Below are 25,148 nucleotides of genomic sequence, written 5' to 3'. Positions count from 1 at the left end.
GAATAAGATGAATGGTCAAATATAAATATAAAAGTCAATGACGTCATATAAAGAACATAGAGAGAGTACTTTTTCTGAAAACCGTCCATGCTATATTAAATTGCCGCTGAATATTTAAATTTATAACCATGAAAAATTGTCGTTTTCAAAAAGAAAACCGTTTACGACCGTTCTAAGGCCGCGTTCGGCGAGGGCTATAAGTTAACTCAAGCCCCTTATTTTCCACGCGCACGATTCCCAAACTACTAAACAGTATATTTTTTACAAAAAATTTCTATAAAAAAGTTATTTTAAAAAATCATATTAATCTATTTTATATTTTTTTAATAATTAATAATTAATTAATCATGTACTAATTTACTACTTTTACGTTTCCATATCATATAAGTTAACTCACATGCCTCTCTAAACGAACGCGGCTGAGAGAAATATGGAAGGCCCAAACCCTCTCGTGAAGTCTCGAAACAACGGGAGTGAAAAAAAAAAAGAAGAAAAAGCATAAACCCTTCTCTCAGGCTCTCACCAGTCTCGCACCATCACCGGATTCGCCGCCGCCGCCGCCGCCAATGGCCGCTCCGCCGGCGCAGGCGGTGAGGCTCCGGCTGGTGTTCGACAACCGGCGCCTCCTCCGGCGGTCGCAGAGGGAGAGCGGCCTCCGCCGCTGCTGGCTCCTCCTCCCCACGGAGCTGGCCACCATGGCTGACCTCGCCGCACACATCGCGACCCGGTTCCGCCTCCGCCGCTCCTGTTCCCGTTGCGTAATCCTCTCGGTGCGGGCCACGCCCCTCTCCTCCCTCCCGGATTCCCTCCCAGCTTCCCTTCTCTACCTCCCCTTCCCCTATCCCCGTTTATGCTCGGGGAGGTTTTGATTGGACACCTGAAATGTGTGTTGGATTCGCACGCCATTGGTTGAGGGTTTCTACTAGATTTGTCGTGTTTGTTCATTCGACTGTGCATATGAGAACTATTTTGTATTGATTCAGCGGATAAGTACGATCTCTTTGTGCAGATGGATGGATTTACCTTACCACCGTTTGAGTCCACTTGTATCTTCAGAAACAATGATATCGTAAGGTAATTGTTTCTGTTTCTTAATTGAAACTAACTGCAGCATATGGAGCATCAAAATTACAACAATCACTCTTTTTTTGTATTATCAGGGTAAAACAGAAGATTTCCAAGAAGATAGCACAACATAATGATGGGCACTGTATTGAAGATCCTGAGGTAGTAGAAAAGCAGCCACTTCGAATCGATGATGAAATGCTCACAATTGAATATGAGAAGGATGATGATAGCAATCAACAAGATGTTCAATATAATCATCAGAATGGAGACAACACAACCTCTCACTTCAATACACAAAATGGCAATAAAATTTTGAAGAGGAAATGTCAAGATGGAGAAAGAGAAACACCTGGGACCTCAAGGTATCCTCCCTTTCCCAAGAAAATTGTTTCATCCTAGTTTCACAAGAAGGCTATTTAGTATCTACTTCCAAGTTTCAAAACAGCAAAGCTTCCTTTGGTCATCTAAATAGCTGATTTATTTTCCTGTCGAGGCATAATGCATTTATGTTCTGTTAAGAGTCCCAAATCATTAAACTTTCCATTTGGGTGACTGTGTTCCCCGTTGATTTTTTTTTTTTGATGAGTTGAGTATGTTCTTTCTGTTCATCCTGTTAACCATCTTTTGACACAGAAAGAAGAAACTCAAGGTGACAAACACTGGAAAGCACACAGGTTGCAGTAATGAGGATAAAGCTCACCAAGATCAGGATCGTTGTGGTTCCAAAAAGTTGAAGTCGCCATCTACCGATGATGCCAACAAGGTGATGCAAGCTGAAGCCACTGTTACCTTGGAGAAAGAGCAGAAACCAGAGAGGTATCTTTCTTATCCACTTCAATCTGGTAAACAGCTGTTTTATCTTTGAACAATATGAATACTGGCCAACAAAGTATCAATACAAGCTAATGAAACTACTGTCTGCAGTTGGCTGTAAATGTTTCACGTTCTAATGCATCTAGCATACCAGGATTGACACTTGCAGTGTAATAATTCTGCAACTGTAGATATTGAGCAATTTTGATTGTACTTCAATTCAGATAGATTTAATATGACCATGATTTATGACTAATGAGAAATCATGGTTTAATTAATATATTTAAATCTCATCCATATTGACTCTTACCTTTAGCATGATATTTTCTTATATATGATGTTTCGTTGGTTATCAACTCTGTCACTTTAAGAAAGAAAATATATCTTCAATAGTTTTCTTACGTTCATAGTCCAAACAAGACAATCAGTGTTTTTATAGTTCAGTTCTTTCAACTTTGTATCAATTTCCTTGATGTGAAATGTGGTTGTTTAGCATATTGCTAAATGCTAATATTTAATATAAGAAATTAGAAATGCGTACAAAGATATCTAAACGCTTCACTATTGCAAACTATAGACAGTTAACGAAATAACAAAGGATGCATAAAGTATCATTAATCTTTTAATTGGAATAATTGGGTGTGATTTTGTGCTCTACCCCTGCGCTATCTTTCACTCCTAAATCTTTTGTGGCATTTGTATGTTGTCTATTAGTAGTTTTTTAATTTAAAAAAGCTGTTGCATGCAATGCACATGTGTAGGCATCTGTTTGCTATCTCATAGTTACCACCATTCCAAAATGTAAGCATTTATATGTTGTTTAGCATAGACTAAGGAGATATCAAAAGATTCCCTTATAGTCACCTCAATGGTCAATTTTTGAATTTTGAATTGATTAGATTCTCTTTCTAAACATCTGTTGGTTCTGGCATCATTGGAATCATGGGAATCAACGCAACAATGCCTATATTGTGGTACAAAATTTGAATCCTAGAAGTACTTATATTTTGGAATGGGGGAGTAGAATTTTTAGATTTGAGGATACTGTTTTCCCCATTGTTCAGCTTTTGATCTTATAGTATATTTATTTGGCATCTAATCATAGTATGGGTGTTATGCTAGTGGTCGTAAATCTTGGCAATTTTCTAATGATGCTACTCCCTTAATCACTAAACATATTACTTGTCTTCATTGCAAAACTTTGATTTTCACAATAATCTACGTGTAAAACATTGTGAAATGTACTTTTGAAAATATTTTTCAGGACGACTAATATACTTGTTGAGTTCTTGTTATCAAGTGATATTATTGGTTATGACTAAAATAATTGTCAAATCTACAAAAGGTTGACGACATACATTCCATGCCAGTTTATATATTCTTAATGGGTGATTACCACTGAGACATGGCAAAATCAAACCATGTTTACATATGTAAAGTTGCACTGCTCTTGTTAAAATATTTCTTCTAATCATTTCATGTAGTAACATGTCTTATGAAGTTAACGAATCTTCTAGTAAAGGTCTAGAAATATAAATTATAGCATTTCTGCTTGTTTTCTTTGCATTTAAGATGTGTGAATTTGTTTAGCAAACTCTGTGTCCATGTAACCGATAAGTGATAACTTTTGTTACGATATTTTCATATATGGTGAGAGGTTTCTTGTACATTGTTGTAGCCAATAGCAACCATCTCATTATATTTGAGCCCTCCTTCAAACAGTTTTAACGTGATATGTTGTTTATTCATTATATGCAATCCAACATAATTCTGACAGTAATTGAGTATATCCAAAAATTTGGGTTTGATGTATTATTGCATTGCATGAAAGCATTCAAATCTTGTATCATTCATTATTCAGGTTAAAGCATTGATATTTTTTATCCTTTTTATCCTATGTAACTGATATTATGTGTGAAATTTTGTAGGGACAACCAAAGCAAGTTGAATAATGAAACAAAGGAGGCTGAATGTAACACTCAGGGTGATACTAAAAAGGTTTCTGCTTGATTCATAATTACTGCTATTGGTTTGTTCTTTTTCTTTTGCGACAGGCCTACATTCAGCGCATGAGTACTATTTTTAAATCTGAAGTTTTTTGGGCTTTTATTAATTTTCTCTATGGATGATGAATCCTGTTGTATGTAAACAAAAAAGAGAGTGCTTATTTTAAAAAATAAATAAAATCTATTTATCAACTCTCTCTTTATTTTTGCTTGGTTTTATTTCTTATCATAGTGATTAATGGCCATTACCAGATCCATTTTTTTATTAGGGCCTGTTTTTCATTGTTCCATGGTGCTGAACCCAGTTAGCTAAGTATCTGCTTCGGCCAAAGGATGTTTTTTATGGGGAAAAATTGTAATCCACATGTTTACCTGACCTTCAGATGCCTCTCATGTATCATTTTCTTTTGCAATAGTTTGCAACTGCCATAAGTTATGTTTGCATGCAAATACCCTATCAATAATGCACAAGAACAATATTTGTTGTGTTGTTTTAACTTTGTACACGTTTAAAATCTTTTAAGGCAAATTGATATTAGGGGGGGGGGGGAGCCCATCTGTTTGGGGTTTGATTCAATCTCAATGGTATTTAGAGCATTTCAGATTTTCCAGTGCAGTGTAGCAACTGCAGATTTACCTGCAATATTATGAAACCTAAGACTGAATTAAGAAATAGAAGTTTCTGATGCCATGCTTTTCAGCATCTACATTTAATTTTATTTATCACATGCCTAAATTTCTCCTTGCTGTCCTTTGTTTTATCAGGTATCCAGAAGTGCTCGGCGTAAGAAATTCAAAAGACAACTTAGACAGAAAGCTAAAGAACAATTGAAAGAGGTAAATTATTGCTGGATCTGTATCCTTTCTGGATTTATAGGATATCTTCATATCCCTACTACAAGGCATGCATGGTATTGTATCTGTTAATGCTTTGGATTTTAGAGGGAAGAACATCTGGATTGATTGCAAAAATTAGAACATATAATATGGTTCCATAAACTTTCAAGTTGCAATCTGATGTGGGCATCCTTTCTTTCTTCCTTTTTCAATAAAACTCTATTGTTTTCTTAGATCGTAATAGTACAGCTTTTATAAACCTCCACTACTGTGGCATTGCCTTCTTTGTTGGTATGTCTGTCAGGAAAGCTTTCCAATTTCCTGTTTCCTCTGAAACTAAATCTTCCACTGTTATCAATCTACTTCTCTTCCTCCAGCTCAGAACAGAGTTGCTACCTGACAGTCTTGTCTCCATAGTAGGGATAAATAGTGTTAAACAAATATGTTTATCTTCAATGAATACTTTTGCAGAAAGTGCAGTGTCAAGAGCAACAAATTGTGGCTGATTGTCCGTCATCAAACAAACGAGATGTCTCGCTGTCCCCATCAAGAAATCAAAACAACTCGAGTTTGCCATTTGTAAGACAAGAAGCAGATGAGGAAGAATCTGATACATCGGATGATATTGTTCCAGTTGTGGTTAGGCCTGGTCACATTCGCTTTGAGTCACCAGGTATGTTCAACCAACAAGAAGCTGATTTCTTTAATATGATTTTCTGCACTGCAATCCATTGTTTATCACAGACAGGTAGCCTATCATTGCCCTGTTCAGAAAAAAAAAGGGATAAATTAGAGTTATCTTGGGTACCATGTTGATTTATGCTGTCCAAATAGACTGATGCAAGCATTAGCACATTTGTATGTATCAAAATAGTAATGCTATTTGAATTTTTTTTTTTACAGAACTCTTACAAACAAAGATCTCAGCCATTTGATGTAGTCAATTGGTAGTTATTGAAAGTCAAGAGGCATTCATAGTTCACCACATCAGTTTTTGTGAAGAGTGTAAGAATTTGTTTGTAAACATGTATCATTTCCATATCAAGATAACACATATATTTGGTATGTTAATAGTCACAATTGTTATGGACCGGCTGTCAGGCTGTGAGATCAAATACCATAGACACAGGAAGTAATTAGTACATATGTCTAATTCTAGTTGGTTTACGATTCTGTTTCCTATTCCTAGTTTGTCTTTGATTTCCTATTTATTAGATTGGCACCTAGTATATAAATGGGCCTGGTATTGTGTTAGGGAGTTAAGCAGTAACGATATTGAAAAGGGCATTGCCCACCAAAGCCGATTTATGTTCTTGATGAAGGATAAGCATGTTTATCTTCAATGTATATTTATGTCAGGCTTGCGTATTTTGCTAATTTATGTTTTTGGCTTTTGTTTTGTTATTGAATCATGACTGTCATGTTATACACATCATATGCAGCTTCGGTTGGAACCAATGTTGTCTGATCGGCTGATCGAACCTGATCACCATGGCACCGATCAGGTCGATCAGACCGATTAATCATCGATCAGACCGATTAATCGAGTTTGATTGGTACAGTACTACAATCTATGCAGTGTATTAGTGTGCAATATAAAATACAATAATAGAGGAATTATTTGACGGTTAGATGGTAATTAACTTTGAGCTTTGTTGTTTGAGGTGCCCATAACTCCAGATTCTAGTCCTATACTCCATATATTTCTAAGAGACTAAAATTCTAGTCCCATACTCTACTAAAATTCGACGAGACTAAAGACTGCCCAGCCCAACTCAAAACTCCAAAGTCACATGCTGATCGGTTGATCGCCACCTCTTCTGATCGCTCGATTAATTGGACCTAATCGTCGGCTAATCGGACGATCAGGTTTCTGATTGGCCTGATCGTTTCGAATGGCCTAATCGAGGTCAGGGGACCGATCAGCCCGATTAATCGCGATTAATCGGACGATCAAATAACATTGGTTGGAACTTGAATATTTATTTATTGTATTTAAGGTAGCTTAATATAAAATATTTTTCTTTTTTTAGGTACGGGACCAGATAAGTCGCCGGTCAAGGAAGTGCAGGTTTATGATGTTCCTCTTGCCCTTTTATTCTTAGTTGTATAATAATTGATTTAAATGAGGTGGTTTTTAAGTTAGACCCATACGTATAATTATCAAGACTATTTTATTTTCCATCCTGTTAGATTTGCTCTCTGCTCAAATGTGCATTAACATGCCAATAATAAAATTTGATGTGACTTCCATTTTTGTGAATTTATGTTTTGAAAATCTTTAAAGGTAGTGATAACCTTGGTGATGAGGGTGGTTGTATCTTGATGGGTCCTAGAAAATATTTGGGGTCTAGTCCCTGTTATCATTGTTGGATGTCAATTTTTTATGTTCCCTAGGTTTCATTTTCATAAATAGCCTGTATAAAATGCAACAGGTGTTACTGTTGCTTATCCAGTTGAACTCTTTAGTGTGCTCCTGCCCTTTGGATAAATCATCATCCAAAAAATTGGATACAACTTTTTAAGGGCAAAGCCACACTTTAGTGTGCTCCTGCCCTAGGATTGGATAAATCATTGCTGGTAAACTTGTGTAGTAATATGGAGTGCCATTATTCAAATGTAAACCACATTTGATATGGTTAACATGTCCAAAGTAAAAAAGTTAAAAGCCACCTTGGGCTAAATCGACATCTAATTTTGAATGGAAGCAGTATTTCAAAGGAATATGTAAGGCATATTGCTGAAATTAAAGAGATCTGATTAAAATAATTAGTCATTTGTGAAATAGAAGTGACAATTTATTTGCGTTGAATAAATAACTTAAATACTAGTAAAATGGTGCAAGTTTGTACGTAATTGTTTTGATTTTCTTATTCCAGACAACTTTTCAGTGGAGCGGAACTACAAGCAAAAAGAAGGGTCAGAAGTGGGGAATGAACAACTCAAACAAGAAAAACTCTGATGCCAACTATCATGGCAGGATAACTGGAACTGAAACTGAAGTTAATTTCCATGCGGCTGTCAATAAGACTAATGATAATGATTTTGGTGTGACCAATAATCAAAAGGTTGGTGAGAGCAGTCATGCTGGATCAGCAAGTGAAAAAACTGTTGCTGAGAAAGGGAAGTCTAGCAGTGAACCTTTAGATTTTGAGAGCCTGTACCCCTTAACACGACTTCCAAAGGTATTTTTATTTCCTGTTAGAATATGGATGATGGAAGATGGTTATACCAGATTAGCTATATTGTAAAAGAAACATGAATATAGCTACAGTTTAGGTAGAAATATTATGACATTCAGTTCTGCATCCATGATAACAACCCCTCAATTCAAACCCTTCAACTTCTATGCCATGTGCAGTTTGTTGAGACTCTAGTAACATACAATTTAAATAAGCATAAAAACAAAGCAAAATCTGTGCACCAAAGCATGGCAGGAACCATGTAAATTTGAACACTCGATCAGCTATATGTCTATAGCCACTATTTCTGCAGTTTCAGAAGAAGGTATTTTTCCCCATGTATGTGAAAACATCGCAAGGTTCCAAACAATGTTAGTTTGAACCCTTGATCAACTATTATATGGAATACAAATATGAATGTTCATGGAGTTTTTATCTATTCCTGATTAATTCACCTAATAAATTATTAGTTGTTAATGTCTATAACTTTTATTGGGTTTAGATCTGTACCTGCTGGCTGACAATTTGGTTCAAATAAAAAAAGGTTGACTATACTTTGGACTTGTCATGTCTACCCAGGGAGCTTTTATCTATGATGAGCTTCTGGTTCCGCCCTAGATATGTAAAGAAAATTGAATACATTTTTATTGACTAACTAAATGCCTATGGTTTAGTTATGGATAAAGATAATTGGGCATATACATTGCTAACAACAAATGAATGCATGTCTTTTTATTGCATAGGCCCTTCATATTTTGTTATATGGAACACTTAACAATTTTACCCAATTCTATCCTTAAAATTTAGTTACATATTTAGGTCATCTCAGACCTTTCTGTGTTAGTTTTTATCATATAAATAAATAAGAAAGGAAAGTTGTGTTACTTTAATATGCAATATTGAAGGACTTCAAGGGCTCAGTACAAATGCGGTGAAAGGTTTGTTGGGGGTGAGATTCACTGCCACCACTACCAGTGAGTTCAGTTGCTTTAAAGGAGTATAGATTACTTGTCAAACAACCTCTTTGTCTATAATAACTTCTGAGCTAAGAGTTAACAAAGTCAACGGTTATCTGGGACATCTCCAGATGATAGTCTGTTAAAGAGGTGTTCAACTTGAGTTTTGCAATTGTACTGTTGAAACTTATGTTGTAGTGCAATGCCACATAGTTTTGTTCCCAGAACTGAGGTCACAAGAAAACAATTAGTAGATTATAGCAAAATTTCTTTCCATGAAGGCTAACAAATTGAGGGATTCATTCCAAGCAATGGAGCAGCGAATGCATAGACGCAACCAGTTGGAGGGGGGAAACAGGGTAAATAGTACAGTGGAGGCTATGCATGCAGGGTAAATAGTACAGCTGTTGAACTAAGTTCTGGGTACATCAGTGCTTGAAAACCAAGGGTCGTATTTATCTGAACCTATATAAGTTCTAAATCTTTGAACCAGTAATATGGGTGATACACGCCCAATTTTCTCTCAGTCTACATTTCGCTAATTCCATGTTTGCTTACAAAGTCAAAGTTCATCGCAAGTTCTATGGACACTGCCATATGTTGATATGGATTCCAGTTTAATCCATATGTAACTTTGAAAAGGCAAACAATTAGATCAAGTATTCACATTGTTTTTATGATGAAAATATGCATTTCAGCTGCAGTTACAAAAATGCCATCACTAGCTTAATGGCCAGTTGCTCATTCTGTTGCTATATTTTTTCCTTTTTTTTTCTTGGAAGCTCTTTGTGCAGTTTAATTCTCTTATATGATTTCACCTTCCTTTGTGCCTTACAGGAGGGAGATCTGATTGTTTATCGGTTGGTTGAACTGTCTTCCACATGGTGTCCAGAGCTTTCTTCATACCGTGTATGACATAGTTTCTAATACTATTTCATTCACGTGTAGCTTATTTTTGTTTGAGAAGGGAAACCAATCCAATTAGCCATCTTTTGCATGGCGGAATAAAGTGTTGTTAATATTTGACTAGCTTGGCAGTATTGAATTTAGGTAAACCGTGATTCATTTTCACCTATTATTTCAGGTTGGTAAAGTTCTTATATATGATCACATATCTTTGAGGATCATTCTCCTACCTGTTACTGAGTATCCGTTCACTGCTGGAGAAAAAATTGGTGAAGACAAGTCAGAGATGCTGGAGGACATGTCGCCTTACAATGAAGATGGTTCATTGGAGGTATCCATTCATGTTGCTTTTAATCTATTACCTCTATTTCATTTTATAAGATGCTTTTGCACTCCCTAGATTCATATAGATGCTAATGAATCTGGATACATAAAACACATTCATTGATTGATGGATTAATTTAGGTAGAGCAAAACATGTTATAATATAAAACAGAGCAAGTACAAGTTTGTCAAACAGGGTTGATATCACTCTTGAATCTTGATATTGCAGATAGAGTACGCTTCCCTTCTTGATGTAAGACTACTCAAGGACACCGATTCAGTACAGTCAGCTGTTACTACTCCCCTGAAAGAAACAAGCACTAAAGGTGGATCCCTTGTCCAAAAGCCAGCTAATAATGTAGATAATTCTAAAGGTAAAATTCACAGCCAAAACTTGCCAAATTACAGCAAAGATCCAGAAGCAATACAAGGTATTGTCCTAGGCGTTCACAAGCATTTCACCATTGTACCTAACTTTTGGTTGGGTGAACTGTAAACAATCTTTATATGCAGAGAAAACACGAAAGACGATCTGGGAGGAAAATGGCGAGGCCTCAAATGACGAGCCTGCTGTTCAGGAAAATGGCTGGGGAGCTTGGACACCAAATGCCAGTACATCCGCTTGGTCATATAGAGCACTAAGGAGCAGTGCCATTGGTCCAACAGTTGCATTTTTGAGAGGGAACAATACTAAGAGGGGTAGACCTTACAATCGAAAGTATGGTAAGTGAGGTAGGTGTACGACTGAGAAAGTGTAAGCAGTTGTGTTGTAGCTGGCCTGTTCTTTTGTAGCCAACCATGTGGTGTAATGTTGGGCTAAACTAGGATGACCATTTTTACTGCTGTTCATGGCGATGTGGGACCTGAACCTAGGCACCTTAGCCCTTAGGCCGTAGAAATGATTTCTTAAGCTGTTGGGCTCTTGACATTTGTGTGAAAATAGAGTTCAACAAGTCTGTTAAAGATAAGTGCCATTAGGCACTTGGTTGGGCAAATGACACTAGAAGAACTAGAGGCGCCAATGGGCTTGTTAGCGGCAAATACATTGCATCATACTTTGCTTACAAGCTACGGCCGAAGGGAACTTATACTAACCATCTTGCTTGTAGATTGCTGCCTTTAACTGCAGACAAAATAATCTTTTGGTCATCTACTTTCGGCCAGCGTGTTAGCTCAGATGATATGAAGAGCGCAAAATGTAGCTATTATATGCCCTTTTAATCAGAAAAAGTATTATGCAAATGTAAGATTTCTATGGCATGACTAATACTATAGAGAATTTCACGCCAAATGCCACGAAGGATAACAATATTATGATACCACAAGTCATTAGAAGGTCCAAGAAACAAGACCAGAAGAAAATCTGGGTGACATCTCAACTAATGCACCACCAAGGAAGTGCCCTTAAGGGTATGTGTTGCTAAAGCCGAGGTCCCCTTGATTTCAAGGTAAACAATAGAAATTTTGTAGGATATTGACACGTTCTATAGGATATTATTTTTTACTAGAACCTGTTAGTGCTCTTGGTTTATTTTAGTATAAAGAAACACGTACCTAAATATTTTAGGGCTCTTTAGCAAAGTAGGAAATTTATATGATTTTTATATGAATTAGTTTATTCTCTAACAATATTTCGTTCCAAAGGAGATCTTGCATAGGACCTTTCCAAACGTCATACAGTAACATTTCTAGAACCCCAATAACTCATTCTGTTTATCAGAGATTTAGCTTTGATGTTATAGTTAGTTATTGGACTATTTGAGTATCTAACCAAGTGGTTTAGAGACTTGATCGATCTTATGATTACCATAACTGTGGTATGGTGTTGAATGTCGTCTTGTCGGTGTTCTAACGACGTCTCGTGTTGGCTTGTGGTACTGCGCATCTCGCACTGATGTTGTGATTAAATTTTGATTCTAAAGGTATGTTATGCAAAAAAATGTTTGTCTTGTTTTTAATTGAAAAGATAATTGATAGCATAAAAAACTATAATTGCTTAGATAATTTCTAATTTAGAAAATCTCTAATATATAAAAAGTCTGTAAGGAGATGGGGTGTCCATCCTAACCTTCTGATATTATAACGATGACTTTAGTAATCAGATTTAAAGAATGGTAAATGAGAGATATAGAATAATTAAAATCAGCTGGTATAATATGAGGCAGTACGATTTAAGTGTTGCTTGTTGTGTAGCCGTGTAGGTTGACCGTCGAAAAGTGGTGTGGTTACTGGTTAGATACCTAGACATGACATAGACCATGGAGCTTCTCAAAATCAACAAAACATCCCCGCCCCCCCCCCCCCCCCCCCCCCGCCCTTTTTTTTAATTAGCCAACATCATATATTTGGTAATTTGGACATGGATTGGAGGGATTTTGAAAAATGCTTAGCGGGAATGCATTTATAAATAAAGTTTTTGATAACGACTAAATCGTATAATATGCACAAGCTGCTACTGCCGGGGAAGCAAGCAGCAGTGGCACTCGGAAAAGATTAGATGAGAAAAGGTCCATCCTTTTGACAGGCCGGTCTACTAGCTACCGGTGTGTTCATAATAATATTTGTGCATCGCTTTCAAAACCCGGTTACGCATGCCAGCTCACTGGCCGTAGCGCTAACCTGATATGGCTCGAGTCAACGAAGCGCCACCAGACAAAGTCAATTCTAATATTTCCAGTGAGCTATGCTTATCTGCAGGTTACATATCTAGTGCTAATTAGTTAATTAGTATGGATACTAATCCAACCAACAGCAAGAGACAAATAAAGTCGCTTAACTACTAAGCTTTTACCATTTCCACACCTAAAAAGTCTTCTTTTCTCTGGCTCCATGAAGACATAAACAAGCAAAAGTAAGTGTTTTTGTGCTGTTTTATTTATCATTATTCTAGAAGAACGAAATCAAGTGATCGGTATGTGCGCTAGCTTGAATTCAAGCCCTATAAGGAGAATATGAATGATTAAATTTAAACTCTCAGCAAGAAGAGTATCTTGATTATCTTACGTTCTACTAGCTAAATACGTGTTTGTTTTTCTATGGATAAAACAAACTATACACGCAAATATTATTCGGAACAAATTCATTAAGATGAAATAACATATTAACAACGTAGGTGTATTTTATGGTATTAGAGGATATAAAGTATTAAATTCATTTTAGTTTATAAAATATTTTTACTTTCTCTATATTCATTTATAAAGTAATATTATATATACACACAAAGAGAAAGCACCACTTATGAATATGGTGTTATACATATTATGATTCTCACATCTATGCGTTTTCTAATTAGGTTCAACAATACCTTGGACATCCCAATAAAAAGATAGCTAGCTACCTGCGTGAACCCCTTGGGCTATCCCCGTAGGGTACCTCTAGGAAAAAAAAAGCGCTAAGTCATCACTACACCGTCCTTCTCTTTTGCCACTCTCATTACCTCAATTGTCACGAGTACGACAACAACAAACTCATCCTAGATTGAGTAGGCAACAAGCCTATTCATAGGATGTGGAGGGAAAGTGTGCTACCGTTACCGGTAGGTTCCTCATCTTTTTATTCAAATTTATCAAAGTAAATAAGAAGATTTCTTTTGAAAATAGGAAAGTGTGCTAGATCAGTATGGCTTAGTTTGACAATATCAACGGATGTCATGTATGGCGGTTCTTGCTTGTTCTAGAGATTGTATCATAACCATTGTGCTGTGATGAGGACTATACATGAGCAAGTTGGTGCAATACAATATGACATGCTCATGTTTGTGTAGGTTTTCCCTTTTGAAAACTTCTATGGTATTTGCATTTAAAAGAAGGGTAATGGTCCTCAATGAGAGGTACTGAGTAAACGATATTTAAGTATTTGTATAAGTAATTAGGTGGAAAGGGCAAAAAAATTGCTAATAGAGAGAAAATGGCAAAATTATCCTTAAAACTAAAAGTGGTACCACACGTCAATACTAATTGTTACGGCAAGTTATTTGTGTGGTAGTGATGTCATCATTTTCAGTTTTTTTTTATATTTAGATTTTTGTTCCCAATAAGTCCAATAACACCAATGTCACTTGATAAGGGATATGCATACTCTGTAAAAAAAAATACACCAACTATGTAAATATGTATGGGACATCTTCTTTATGCACTTTTGGGTACGTCTTCATTAGACATTAGTTATTGTCTCGTGTTCAAAAAAGCTCAACCATGCTAAAGCTTCTCCTTAATCTTCTAGTTCCGGATGAACCTATTCAAACTCTAGAGGGAGTATATAGTTTCATATTTTGTTTCAGGCCCTCATGTGAAACAATTTGCAACTACATACTTTTTTTAACCTAACTGACCAACATTATTATCTTACCCAATGCACTTATACCTTCTAGAGTTCGTTCCCCCTTTTTAACAACAAATTCTCTTGTTTTTCACGCGCACGCATTCCGAACTGTTAAACAGTGTATTTTTTATGAAAATTTTCTATAGGAAAGTTGCTTTAAGAATTTAGATTAATATATTTTTCTAATTTCTTATACTCGATAATTAACTAATCATGTACTAATCTATTACTGTATTTTCCACACTGATTAATAACAATACTACCGAACACAACCCTAGTTGACTGGACGATTTCGTCTACTCTTCAACCTTCACCCCTGATGGTGGTACAACCAATTTAAACCACATAAGAATGATGAGGGACAAGAGAGGAACGTTGCTCTTTGTTTTAGAGTACCCATCGAATCAAGTGACTCGATAAATGGAACGAAATTAACCACAAATACCCATAATGTACCTAATTAATTACTCTAATATTAATAATAATTTTATTCTAATTACCCCACTATTATTAGATATAATAATTTTATTATGTACCTTGCTCCTCTTTAGATCAACGGTGTGTAGTGTTCCACCTTTTTTTTTAAGGTAATGGATAATCCGGCTTTGACTTCAAAAGAAGCTATAGCCACTTATTACAGTCCGAGGTTCACACATTAGAGCAACACCAGATTGATCAAATCTCTAGATAATGGACTCTAAACATAAACAAACCAGAGAATAACAAATCAAGAAGAAATCTGTTGCTAAATCTCCAGCCAAAGTTCACAAAGATTTGCATGATGGTAGATTCAAGCTTCCGGCATGCATCGTAGATCAACTCCTTGGTATCGTCAAACTTTTGTAGTTGCGCTCAAAACAGGCACCAATATGTTGTCCTGAATAATACCTGCATATATGTTTTAGATTGAGATTTATCAAAAACCATATCATTTCTACTCAATCATAGAGCCCAACATAAAGCAGATGCTCCTACTCGAATTGTTTTTGCAATCTTTGATTGAACTCCATTCAACCATCCTCCACCCATATGAGTAAAACTCGTTGGTATATTCAACCCAAAAGATACGTTAACGATTCTCCATAGGAATTTAGCAAAATGACAATCGAAAAAAAAGATGCTGTATAGCTTTTTCGTTAGAACAATAACAACACTTCTTATTACTTACCTAATTCCGTCTTGCTAAATTATCCTTTGTTAAGACCACCCCCTTATAAAGATATCACAAAAAGATCTTAATCTTTAGGGGCAACTTTAAATTCCAAATATGTTTATTTGTATCTCTAATACCATTATTAATAAGTGCTAAATACATAGAATGGACGGAAAATTGTCTATTTTGATGGAGACCCCATTTAAACATATCTTTTTTATCATTCAGACGAATATGTACAATTTTAGCAACTAAGTTATACCAATTGGCTAAATTATGTCCGATTAAAGATCTTCTAAACGAAACATTTAACGGAATAGAACTCATAACAGTTGCTACAGAAGCCCCTTTCCAACGAACAATATTATATAAAGATGGATATTGATCTTTGAAAGGACGATTTCCAACCCATTTATCCTCCCAAAATCTTATTTGTATCCCATCATTTACTTGGAAATTTCCAAAATTGAGAAATCTTTCTTTGACTTTCATGAGACTTGACCAAAAGCGAGAATCTTCAGGTTTTTTAGTAACTCCTGTTATCGTTTGAATATTCAAACATTTCTTCCAAAGTAGTTTTTGCCAAACACCATCTTCATTAATTAATTTAAACAACCATTTACTTAACAAACATTGATTATGTATTTCCAAATTGTGAATACCAGGCCCACCCTGGTCTTTTGGTTGGCAAATAATATCCCATCGCGTCAATCTATTTTTTTCTATGACTATCACTTTGCCAGAAAAACCTTGATCTATAATAGTCGTATTTTTGAAGAATTCTTTTTGGAATTTCAAAAAACGAAGCCATAAACATTACCAGGCTTGAAAGTATAGAATTAATCTACCCCCTACTGATATAATAGAACCAATCTACCTCCTACTGATCCTGCTGATAGATGCTTTCCTTTCCAGCTACTTAGTTTTCTCTCAATTATTTCCTTAATATGTTTCCAGTCTTTATTACCTAGTTTCCTAAAATGCATTGGAATACCAAGATATCTAACTGGAAACGAAACTACTTGACAACCAAATAATTCAGAATAAAGTTGTTCACTGTCACGCGCATTCCACCTATAAAAACCTCTAATCTCTCTCTAGATCAAGCAGTACGTGATGAACTGATGATCAACCTTTCAAAAACCTTTAAGTATCTCGCCAAAAGATCTCTTTTCGTTTTTATATCTATATACTCAGGGGTCAAATATAATTTTGTTTTTTTGAAATATTTATTATAAAAAAACAATCGTGATTTAGTTAGTTTTTCTCACGAATATGAGCAAGGGTTTTTAATTTTTTTGCCACTCTTAAAGAAGCGTTTAATCCATCTCACAATAACTGTGAGAGAAGAGTCACACATAAGAGTGGAAAAAAATAAATTTTCTGAGATGAGCATGACCGCAATATCGTTGCTCAGAATTTGCACCCATAACCCATTAAAACCGATTTTCCTTCTTCTTCGCGGAAGCATCCAGTGTCCCACTGTTAACATCGTCACGTATATACTCCACCAGCAGGCAACAGCCAAAAGGAAGGAAGAAAAAAAAAGAGAAAAAAACATATTAACAAATATGTCGTAATTTGAGAATGGGATTATCTGCAGTTGTGGGAGTATGATGCATGCGAGATATTTCTTCGCTGTTCGATCAGAAATAGACGGAAGAAACTTATCGCTACATTAATAATTAATAAACACTATCGTACCTAAGTACTATTTACGGCATTATTTTACTAGTACCCTCACATAAACAGTGTCTCCCTGTAATAGAGGATCTCAACCTCATCACGTGCATCTTGTGAAAGGACGTGTAGCTATATTAGTTGTAGTAACCTAATTAGCACGATAATATTCTGAGTTTAAATTAACACACGAGTAAATTTTAGATTAGTTTGAGAGAGTAAGGCCCTGTTTGTTTTCCACGGACTTTTTTTAAGTCAATATCGGATCGAATGTTTAGACACTAATTAAAAGTATTAAATATAGACTATTAATAAAACTCATCCCATACTCTGTACTATTTCATGAGACAAATCTATTAAGTCTAATTAGTCCATGATTAACAAATACGATGCTACAGTAAACATTTGTTAATCATGGCTTAATTAAGCTTAAAAAGTTTGTTTAATGAAATAGCCTTTATTTATTCAATTAGTTTTGTTATCAATCTATATTTAAAACATTTGATTTGACAAACTAAAAAAATCTCTGCATCCAAATAACCACTTGCTTCTTAATTTAAAAAGGCGGTATAAATCTTGTGGGACATAGAGGGTAAATAAAAAAGAGCAAAGTAGGTCTTTAAACTTGGACGTGGTATCACTTAGGTCCATAAACTTAGAAAATACACGTTTAGGTCCATGAACCCATTTTAACGTCTAAAATCATGAACCTGTATGGTATATTAAAACGAGTCTATAGACCTGGATGATACACTAAAGCGAGTTCATGGATCTGGATGGTACATTAAAACGAGTTTATAGATCTAAACATGTATTTTTAAATTTATGGATATAAATGGTACCACACGCCGTAGCCATAAGTTTAAGTTTTGCTCAATAAAAAACATCCTTCACTAAAAATTAAAAAAAATCGCCGTCTTAACGCACGTTGAGTACAAGCGACCTCAGCACGCAGTCACGAAAGAGTAGTTGCATTGGAAAGCAACCACCTTCACTCACGCACGCACAGACAAGTCGTCGTCCTCCTCCTCGGTCTCCTCACACCACCCCGCCCCACCCCTACTGACTGGTGGGGCCACGCCGCGCTCCTCCTCTGCAGCAGGAGCAGCTTGGCCTCGCCGGAGCGCTCGCCGCCGCCGCCGCCGCCGCCAGCATGAGCGGGTTCTTGGTAAGCACGGGGCAAAGCGCGCCCGCCGCGCGAGTGGGGGACGAGGTCGATCGATTCGGTTTGGGTTCTGAGCTGTGTGGATTTGGTTGTTGACTTGCTGCGATTGTTGTCGATGGCTAGGCGGTGGTGGGGAAGCTCGGGACGTTCCTGCTCTGGGTGGTCTTCCTCGTGCTGCAGACGGCCACCAAGGTCGTCGGCAGCCTCCTCGCCGCCGGCGCGGGGCCAGCGGCGGCGGAGCCGCAGGAAGGCCAGCTCCATGAGGCCGCGGCGGCGCGGCGCCTGTCGCCGCCCGCGTCGCCGCACCGCGGGGGCGGCGCCACGGACCCCTACCAGCCTCCGCCGCTGTGGGACCCCCCGCCGCCGCCGTACTCGGCTGGCACCGCGGCGGACGAGTACTCCTCGTCCTCGAGCTACCGGCGGCGCGGGGCGAGCGCGCCGCGGGAAGAGGACCTGGTGTTGTCCTCTACCAGCTACTCGCGCCCAGCCGCCGCGGCCGTGGCGCCGGCGGCCCAGGCTCGTTCCGTGTCGTCGGCGCCTCCGCTGAGGGCGGTCGAGTCCCGGTCGCCGCCACCGTCCAGGGCGGCTGTGGTTAGGGGTAAGCGGCCGAGGCTGGAGAGGAAGTACTCCAAGATTGTCGACCAGTACCGCTCCCTGGATGAGGTATGTTTGCATACGAGTCTTATCAGAAATTCAGTATATGGGCTCTGGTAATTCTCAAATCTACAATAACAATGCCACGGTTAAAATTCCAAATTCAGGAACATATTTTGCATGCCATTCAGTCATTCACTACATCCTCTTGGCAAACGGTGACAAGCTTTGAATCATATACCATGTTTTTGACCTGGATGAAGAGAGAGGTGTTCTCTTGTGGTAGTGCTGATCTTACCACCATATGAGAACAATTGGCACAAGCCATACAACTTACTGATGTAGTGATCGGATAGGTTGATTCATGTTGATACTTTTTATCGAGCGCGCCCTGGGCGTCGACCTGCTCAAGGTGTCAGGTCACTGGTTGGACCATGTATCATATCCTAGCCCAACCATCGTACATAACCGTAACAAGGATTCATGCCTTGCACTTTCAACAAGAAGAACGGGACATGTTGAATTTTTTTCACCAACTCTGCCTAACGCTCATTACTCTGTCTAGTTTTTAGAACCCACATAATTAGCTGGTTTTTACTGTACACCATGTGGATTAATTGCAAGATACAACTCAGAACCTTTTACCTGCACTTGCATGCACCATTCTAAGCAACCAAGGTTGAATATTGTAGTTAACCGTACCCCTTTTGTAGTGAAACAGAATGCACAAAGTCTCCATCAGAAAGTGTCTTCACATGTATCAAATGAATGGCAAAGCATGATGTTGGCTTTGGCATAGGGCCCACCATTTTCTTAGTTATTTGTGCGTTAATGCTATAACTAGGGCTTGGCCATAGGCACTTTCATTGACATAACTGTAACACCCCATCCTCCAAATCTGCACAGCGCAGTACACACCAGAAAAATGTTACAATAACTTTTCCGCCCAAGTACAGGTGTTACAAGAAAAAAAAGGTTTGGCACACTAATATACAAAACAGTCGTGGAAACTGGCATATATAGTTTTTATATGTTTATTCGTTTTGTCTTTTTGAAAAATTTGGCCTAGTCCATGACCATACTTAGTATGTTACTATTGTGAAACCAACTTAATTCGTTATGAGCGAAATGATGCATACAAAATCATCTACTACAAACAGAATTTACTCTTTCATCTGCACGTGCCTTTTTTTTTCACGAAGATGTATAGGACACCTAGCTGAAAACTATACTGGTTGTGCAGGTTATTGAGGCACTAGCGCAAGCTGGTCTCGAGTCTTCTAATTTAATAATTGGAATTGATTTCACAAAGAGTAATGAATGGACAGGTATTATTTAGGCAAGATAAGTGTTTATTGCAGTAATATTTTTTTATGAAAGAAAGCATTTGGCCAATGCTTAGCTATGTCTGTATTCAGGGAAGAATTCATTCAATGGTATGAGCCTACATCATATTGGAAATTCCCCAAATCCTTATGAGCAGGCAATCTCAATTATCGGGCAGACCTTGTCAGCTTTTGATGAGGATAATTTAATTCCTTGCTATGGTTTTGGTGATGGTAATGTCTGCAATTATTTTATTTAATGAAGTATATCATAAAATTATGAGAAACTAATATCCCACCTCTGTTTCCATTTTCCAAATTGTGCAGCATCTACGCATGATCAAGATGTGTTTGCCTTCTATCCTGATGAAAGACCATGCAATGGTTTTCAGGAGGCTTTGGCCCGATATAGAGAAATTGTTCCTCATCTGCGTCTTTCCGGTAGGAACATTGACAGGCTTTGTTATCTTTTGGAACAGATGAATATCATGAATGTTTCAATATGCAATTTGTTGTGTTTCTTTAGGTCCTACATCATTCTCTCCAATAATTGAAATGGCCACAACCATTGTTGAACAAAGTGGTGGCCAGTACCATGTTTTAGTTATAATTGCTGATGGACAGGTATATTGTCTATTCATCTGTATATTTTTTACTTCAAGTTATTATTTTTTCCTTATTTTGACTGAGGAAAATGACTTTTTTCTTATGCCTGTTTCTTATGCTATCATAAAATAGGTCACACGAAGTGTAAATACTGAATTTGGCCAGTTAAGTACCCAGGAGCAGATGACCGTTGATGCTATTGTACAAGCCAGGTAATGGTTTATGTTAGTTGGCATTAAATATTGGCTTTAAACATGTGCAGTGAAAATTTGGCTATTTTCTACATATATTTGTTTAAATGGGAACAAACTCCTGAATCAAGATAGATATGTGTTCTTTGTCAATTTCTGCATAACTGTTCGAAACAGAAGATATACTGATCTCTAGTAGGACACAAGAAAGTGTCATGTTGACTTAGAAAGATTAATGAGGAACATAGATTCAAGAATATTAGCAGCATCAGACTAATTTGAGGCCAATAAAACCTATGCAGACAAGAAAGTTATGTTGATTAAAATATGCAACTATTCCTCTCAAAATATTTCAAAACATGTGGAGGATTGCTTGCTATATCAGAGGTCTTCCTGAGTTCTGCCACCCTTCTTCCTGCATTGTTTTGAATGATTTTAAGGGAATTTTCACTAAAATTGAACTTGTCAGCATTGAGAGTTGCAGATTGCTGCCTTTTACTCTCTCTCTCTCTCTCTCTCTCTCTCTCTATATATATATATATATATATATAATTTTTGATACTACAAGAACCACATAATAAATTGCAGTTTGCAGCAACAGGTCATTATGAGCGCGCCGGTCAAAGAAAAGGACATTGCTAATGTTTATCCTCATTGTTGCAGTGAGTTTCCCTTGTCTATAATTTTGGTTGGAGTTGGAGATGGTCCATGGGATATGATGAAGGAATTTGATGACAACATACCCGCTAGGGCGTTTGACAATTTCCAGGTTTGCTTTAAACAAAAACTGTACCAGTTACTTTTATAGTTTTATCAGCTTTCTAAACAGAATAATGTGGACATTTTCCCTCCTAGTTTGTCAACTTCACTTCAATCATGTCAAAGAAAATCAGTCAGAGCAAGAAGGAGACAGAATTTGCACTTTCGGCGCTTATGGAGATCCCTTTGCAGTATAAGGCAACATTAGAGCTTGGAATTTTAGGGTATGGAAATGCTGAATACCAGTTATACATATAATTTTTTTTACTGATTTTAAATTTATGTAATCCCCTCCCTTTTGTTATTCTTGTTTCTACTAACTAGGCGTCGGTTTGCAAAGTCACCTGAGCGAGTTCCACTGCCCCCTCCCTTTGCAAGCTATAATACAATCTCGAGAGCAGCACCATCTCGAGCAAATAGCTTCCGGAGTATGCCTTCTCATCCTAGGGAGGAGGCACCTGTAGACTCAGCAATCACTGCATCAGTTACATCCCCACCATCCACAGATGCTAGAGCATCAGAACCCCAAGTACGACAATTTCTGTCCTGCTACCTTCCTGAGTTCCTGTAGGTTACAAAATTAATGTGCATTTGTGTACCATGAGCAAGATATGTCTTTTACTACTTACTAGTTGAATGCCCGTACTTTGCTACGAATAAAAGAAAATATTATAATATTGTCTAAATAAATAAATAAAAATTTACCCACTATTTTCTATAGGGAATATTCACCTTAATTTGATTTTATCTATGGCTATCCATTTAGATTTGATTGCTTTTAATACTATGAAGTTTAAGGGTTAGTTTGTAAAATTTACAATTGACCTTCCTTTAGAAGAATATCTACTCCTACAGAAGTGGTGGTGGTGGATGGTGAAACTGCCACCCACCTCTCCACCAACAATTCCTTGCTTTTTCAAAAGAAAAATGGATTGTGGGACTAGAGGCCCGGATGTCAGCTATTCCCCATCATTCTTTACTTTTTGTGGGAAGGAAAAATGACTATGGAAAAAAATATGAGATGATATATACATAAAATGATAGTAATTGTGGGTTAACGATTATTTTCTTTAATTAAAATCCTGTTGCAACAGAGGCAATACGCAAGTAGATGCCAGGGACTTCTTTCTTTAGCAGTAGTAGCAACAAGGGATCATTCTATTCTAGTACATATGTAGCAATCGAACAATTATATATATATTGCAGTGCTATGTTGGGAAAATTGCATAAAGATAAATCATGCCTTTCCCTACAACAACCATGATTAATATCGGATGGAATTCCCTAGTCAGAGCACTGATACTATGCTACTAATTTATTGACCTTTTTTTCTTTAAAAATAAATACAACATCAGCTAAAATTTACCTGCCTTTTGTGCTTATATTTAAATTAAGTGTCCTGATTCTTCTAAGCAATCTTGCAATTTTTTTTTGTTTATTGAAATTCAACCAACATGTACTCAGGCAATCATTTTTTGTAATGTTCAGCTCTGCCCAGTTTGCCTCTCTAAACCCCGGGACATGGCTTTTGGTTGCGGACACCAGGTGAGGAGCACTATGATAGCTATTATCAGCTTTGTCATGCATTTTCCCGTTGTTTTTTCAACTGAGCTTTTGTTTTTCTTTACTTGCAGACATGTGCTGAATGTGGACCGCAAGTCGAGCATTGCCCTATTTGTCGAAGGCCAATTGATACAAGAGTAAAATTGTACTAATTCCATCGAATCTCTCATGCATAGAAAGGTTTTCACCGAAGGCCGCATGCTGAATGTAGAATCCATGCTGAACTCTAATAATCTGTTTAATTAGTAGTGTAGTAGTGTTATTGTTGATAAAAGATAGCGCTCAAATAAGCATAATAAAAACTGTCTCCTTTTCTGATGTAGGTGTATTGGGTCGATTGTTATATTATTGCTATGCTGCATCTTGTTAACGTGATGTAGGTGTAGGTGACGTGAATGTAAAGGTTTTTGGATCCTAAATTTGGTTATCCATATCTTTATTTAAATGATCATTTAAAATAGTTTGATTCTTCATCTCTCTTTGTACTCCATCAAATTATCCATATACGATATCATCTATATCTCTTTGGAGGAGAGAATAGGGATGGCAATGAGTCGGGTTTAAGACGGGTTTTAAAAACCACCCGTCACAAAACCCGTGAGTATAAGGTAAACTCATACTCGTAAATCTTCATGGCGCAAAACTAAACCCGTATCCATACCCGCTGGGTATCCGAAACCCAATAGGTACTCACGGGTGAAACCATGTCAAACAAAAAACATCTTAATCAAGACATCTTCACGAGTATATTAAGGTTTTTCAATATTTAAATGCAGAAATAGGCAAATAAACATAGTCGACTGATTAATATAGCAACAAGAAAAATGAAAAAGGTACAATAGTAAGCAAGTAAAACTAAGCTCGACGAATTCTAACGTTCAGTCATCCAATCATATCGACACAAACGACTAATCGTGCATTAACAATATTCTCATGCTCTCGCCTTATAAAACTGAACAATAAGCATACTTCATATCAAATATTTCAAGGTGTCGCTAGATTTTTAGGGCCCAATGGGTATCCACGGGTTAAATCTAAAACCTATACCCAATCCATAGCTTCACGGGTATTCATCCCCACGAACCGATGAATATAAATCTTCACTCATACCTGCACCCATTGGGTACAAAACCCGTTGGGCCTCGGACCCGTGGGTCCAATTGTCATCCCTAGGAGAGAACATCTAAGTTTCTCTCATAGAATGGATAACATTTAAAAATAAACGATAGGATGAATATTCTGCTGAAGCTCAATTTTTAGCTTTTATTCTCTATTTTAAAATGAAGGATGAGATAGATAAACTGCTTAGGATGCTCCTAGCTGAGTAAGCGTGCATGTTCCCCTTTTTCCTTCAAAAGAAAAGAATGTGCGCAGGTTGCTAGGAATTGGCACATGCAACTTCAGCTACAGGAGCCAAGTACTCCCTCCGAAAAAAAAGGAAAATAGAGACCGCCGTTTTTTTTCACCATTTGTCTCATGTAAATAACTTGTATAATTATCAACTAGTTTGTTGCATTAGATTTATTCCTAAACATATTTTTGTTTTAATTAAATTTTTATATATTTGTATATTTTTTAATAAAACAAATAGTCAAACATGTAACTAAAATTTATCAGATTTATTTGTTAAAATAAGAAGCGAATACTTACTAGGATGGCACCAACAAGTAGAGATATTTACAATTATGTGCCCCTTTAAA

General features: G+C 37.0%; 2 protein-coding genes across 2 annotated transcripts; both read left to right on the top strand.

Moving 5' to 3' along the window:
- The first annotated feature begins 435 nt into the window (after window positions 1-435).
- Window positions 436-11,316, top strand: LOC102720657 (coilin). Its single transcript, XM_006663889.3, has 13 exons — window positions 436-770; window positions 1,010-1,074; window positions 1,161-1,430; window positions 1,702-1,884; window positions 3,810-3,879; window positions 4,653-4,724; window positions 5,196-5,397; window positions 6,758-6,795; window positions 7,604-7,909; window positions 9,700-9,771; window positions 9,947-10,099; window positions 10,322-10,523; window positions 10,606-11,316. Exons 1-13 carry the CDS (start codon window positions 567-569, stop codon window positions 10,821-10,823), a joined length of 2,055 nt encoding a protein of 684 aa, XP_006663952.3. The 5' UTR covers window positions 436-566; the 3' UTR covers window positions 10,824-11,316.
- Window positions 11,317-18,203: 6,887 nt separating this feature from the next.
- LOC102715813 (E3 ubiquitin-protein ligase RGLG2-like) lies at window positions 18,204-23,795 on the top strand. Its single transcript, XM_015842784.2, has 12 exons — window positions 18,204-18,413; window positions 18,534-19,073; window positions 20,248-20,332; window positions 20,423-20,563; window positions 20,657-20,770; window positions 20,856-20,953; window positions 21,068-21,147; window positions 21,790-21,895; window positions 21,982-22,109; window positions 22,210-22,414; window positions 23,374-23,430; window positions 23,520-23,795. Exons 1-12 carry the CDS (start codon window positions 18,399-18,401, stop codon window positions 23,598-23,600), a joined length of 1,650 nt encoding a protein of 549 aa, XP_015698270.2. The 5' UTR covers window positions 18,204-18,398; the 3' UTR covers window positions 23,601-23,795.
- The last annotated feature ends 1,353 nt before the right edge of the window (window positions 23,796-25,148 follow it).

Source organism: Oryza brachyantha, chromosome 12 (genome assembly GCF_000231095.2).
Source record: "Oryza brachyantha chromosome 12, ObraRS2, whole genome shotgun sequence".
NCBI lineage: Eukaryota > Viridiplantae > Streptophyta > Magnoliopsida > Poales > Poaceae > Oryza > Oryza brachyantha.
Note: the sequence above shows the minus strand (reverse complement) of the source record. Positions and strands in the feature narration are given on the sequence as shown.

Coding starts and splice junctions, on each gene's coding strand:
- LOC102715813 (XM_015842784.2), top strand. Junction 21,896..21,981: donor GGGCGTTTGACAATTTCCAG/GTTTGCTTTAAA, acceptor TTTCCCTCCTAG/TTTGTCAACTTCACTTCAAT. Junction 23,431..23,519: donor CTTTTGGTTGCGGACACCAG/GTGAGGAGCACT, acceptor CTTTACTTGCAG/ACATGTGCTGAATGTGGACC.
- LOC102720657 (XM_006663889.3), top strand. CDS start 567: ATGGCCGCTCCGCCGGCGCAGGCGGTGAGGCTCCGGCTGGTGTTCGAC. Junction 1,075..1,160: donor AGAAACAATGATATCGTAAG/GTAATTGTTTCT, acceptor TTGTATTATCAG/GGTAAAACAGAAGATTTCCA. Junction 1,431..1,701: donor GAAACACCTGGGACCTCAAG/GTATCCTCCCTT, acceptor CTTTTGACACAG/AAAGAAGAAACTCAAGGTGA.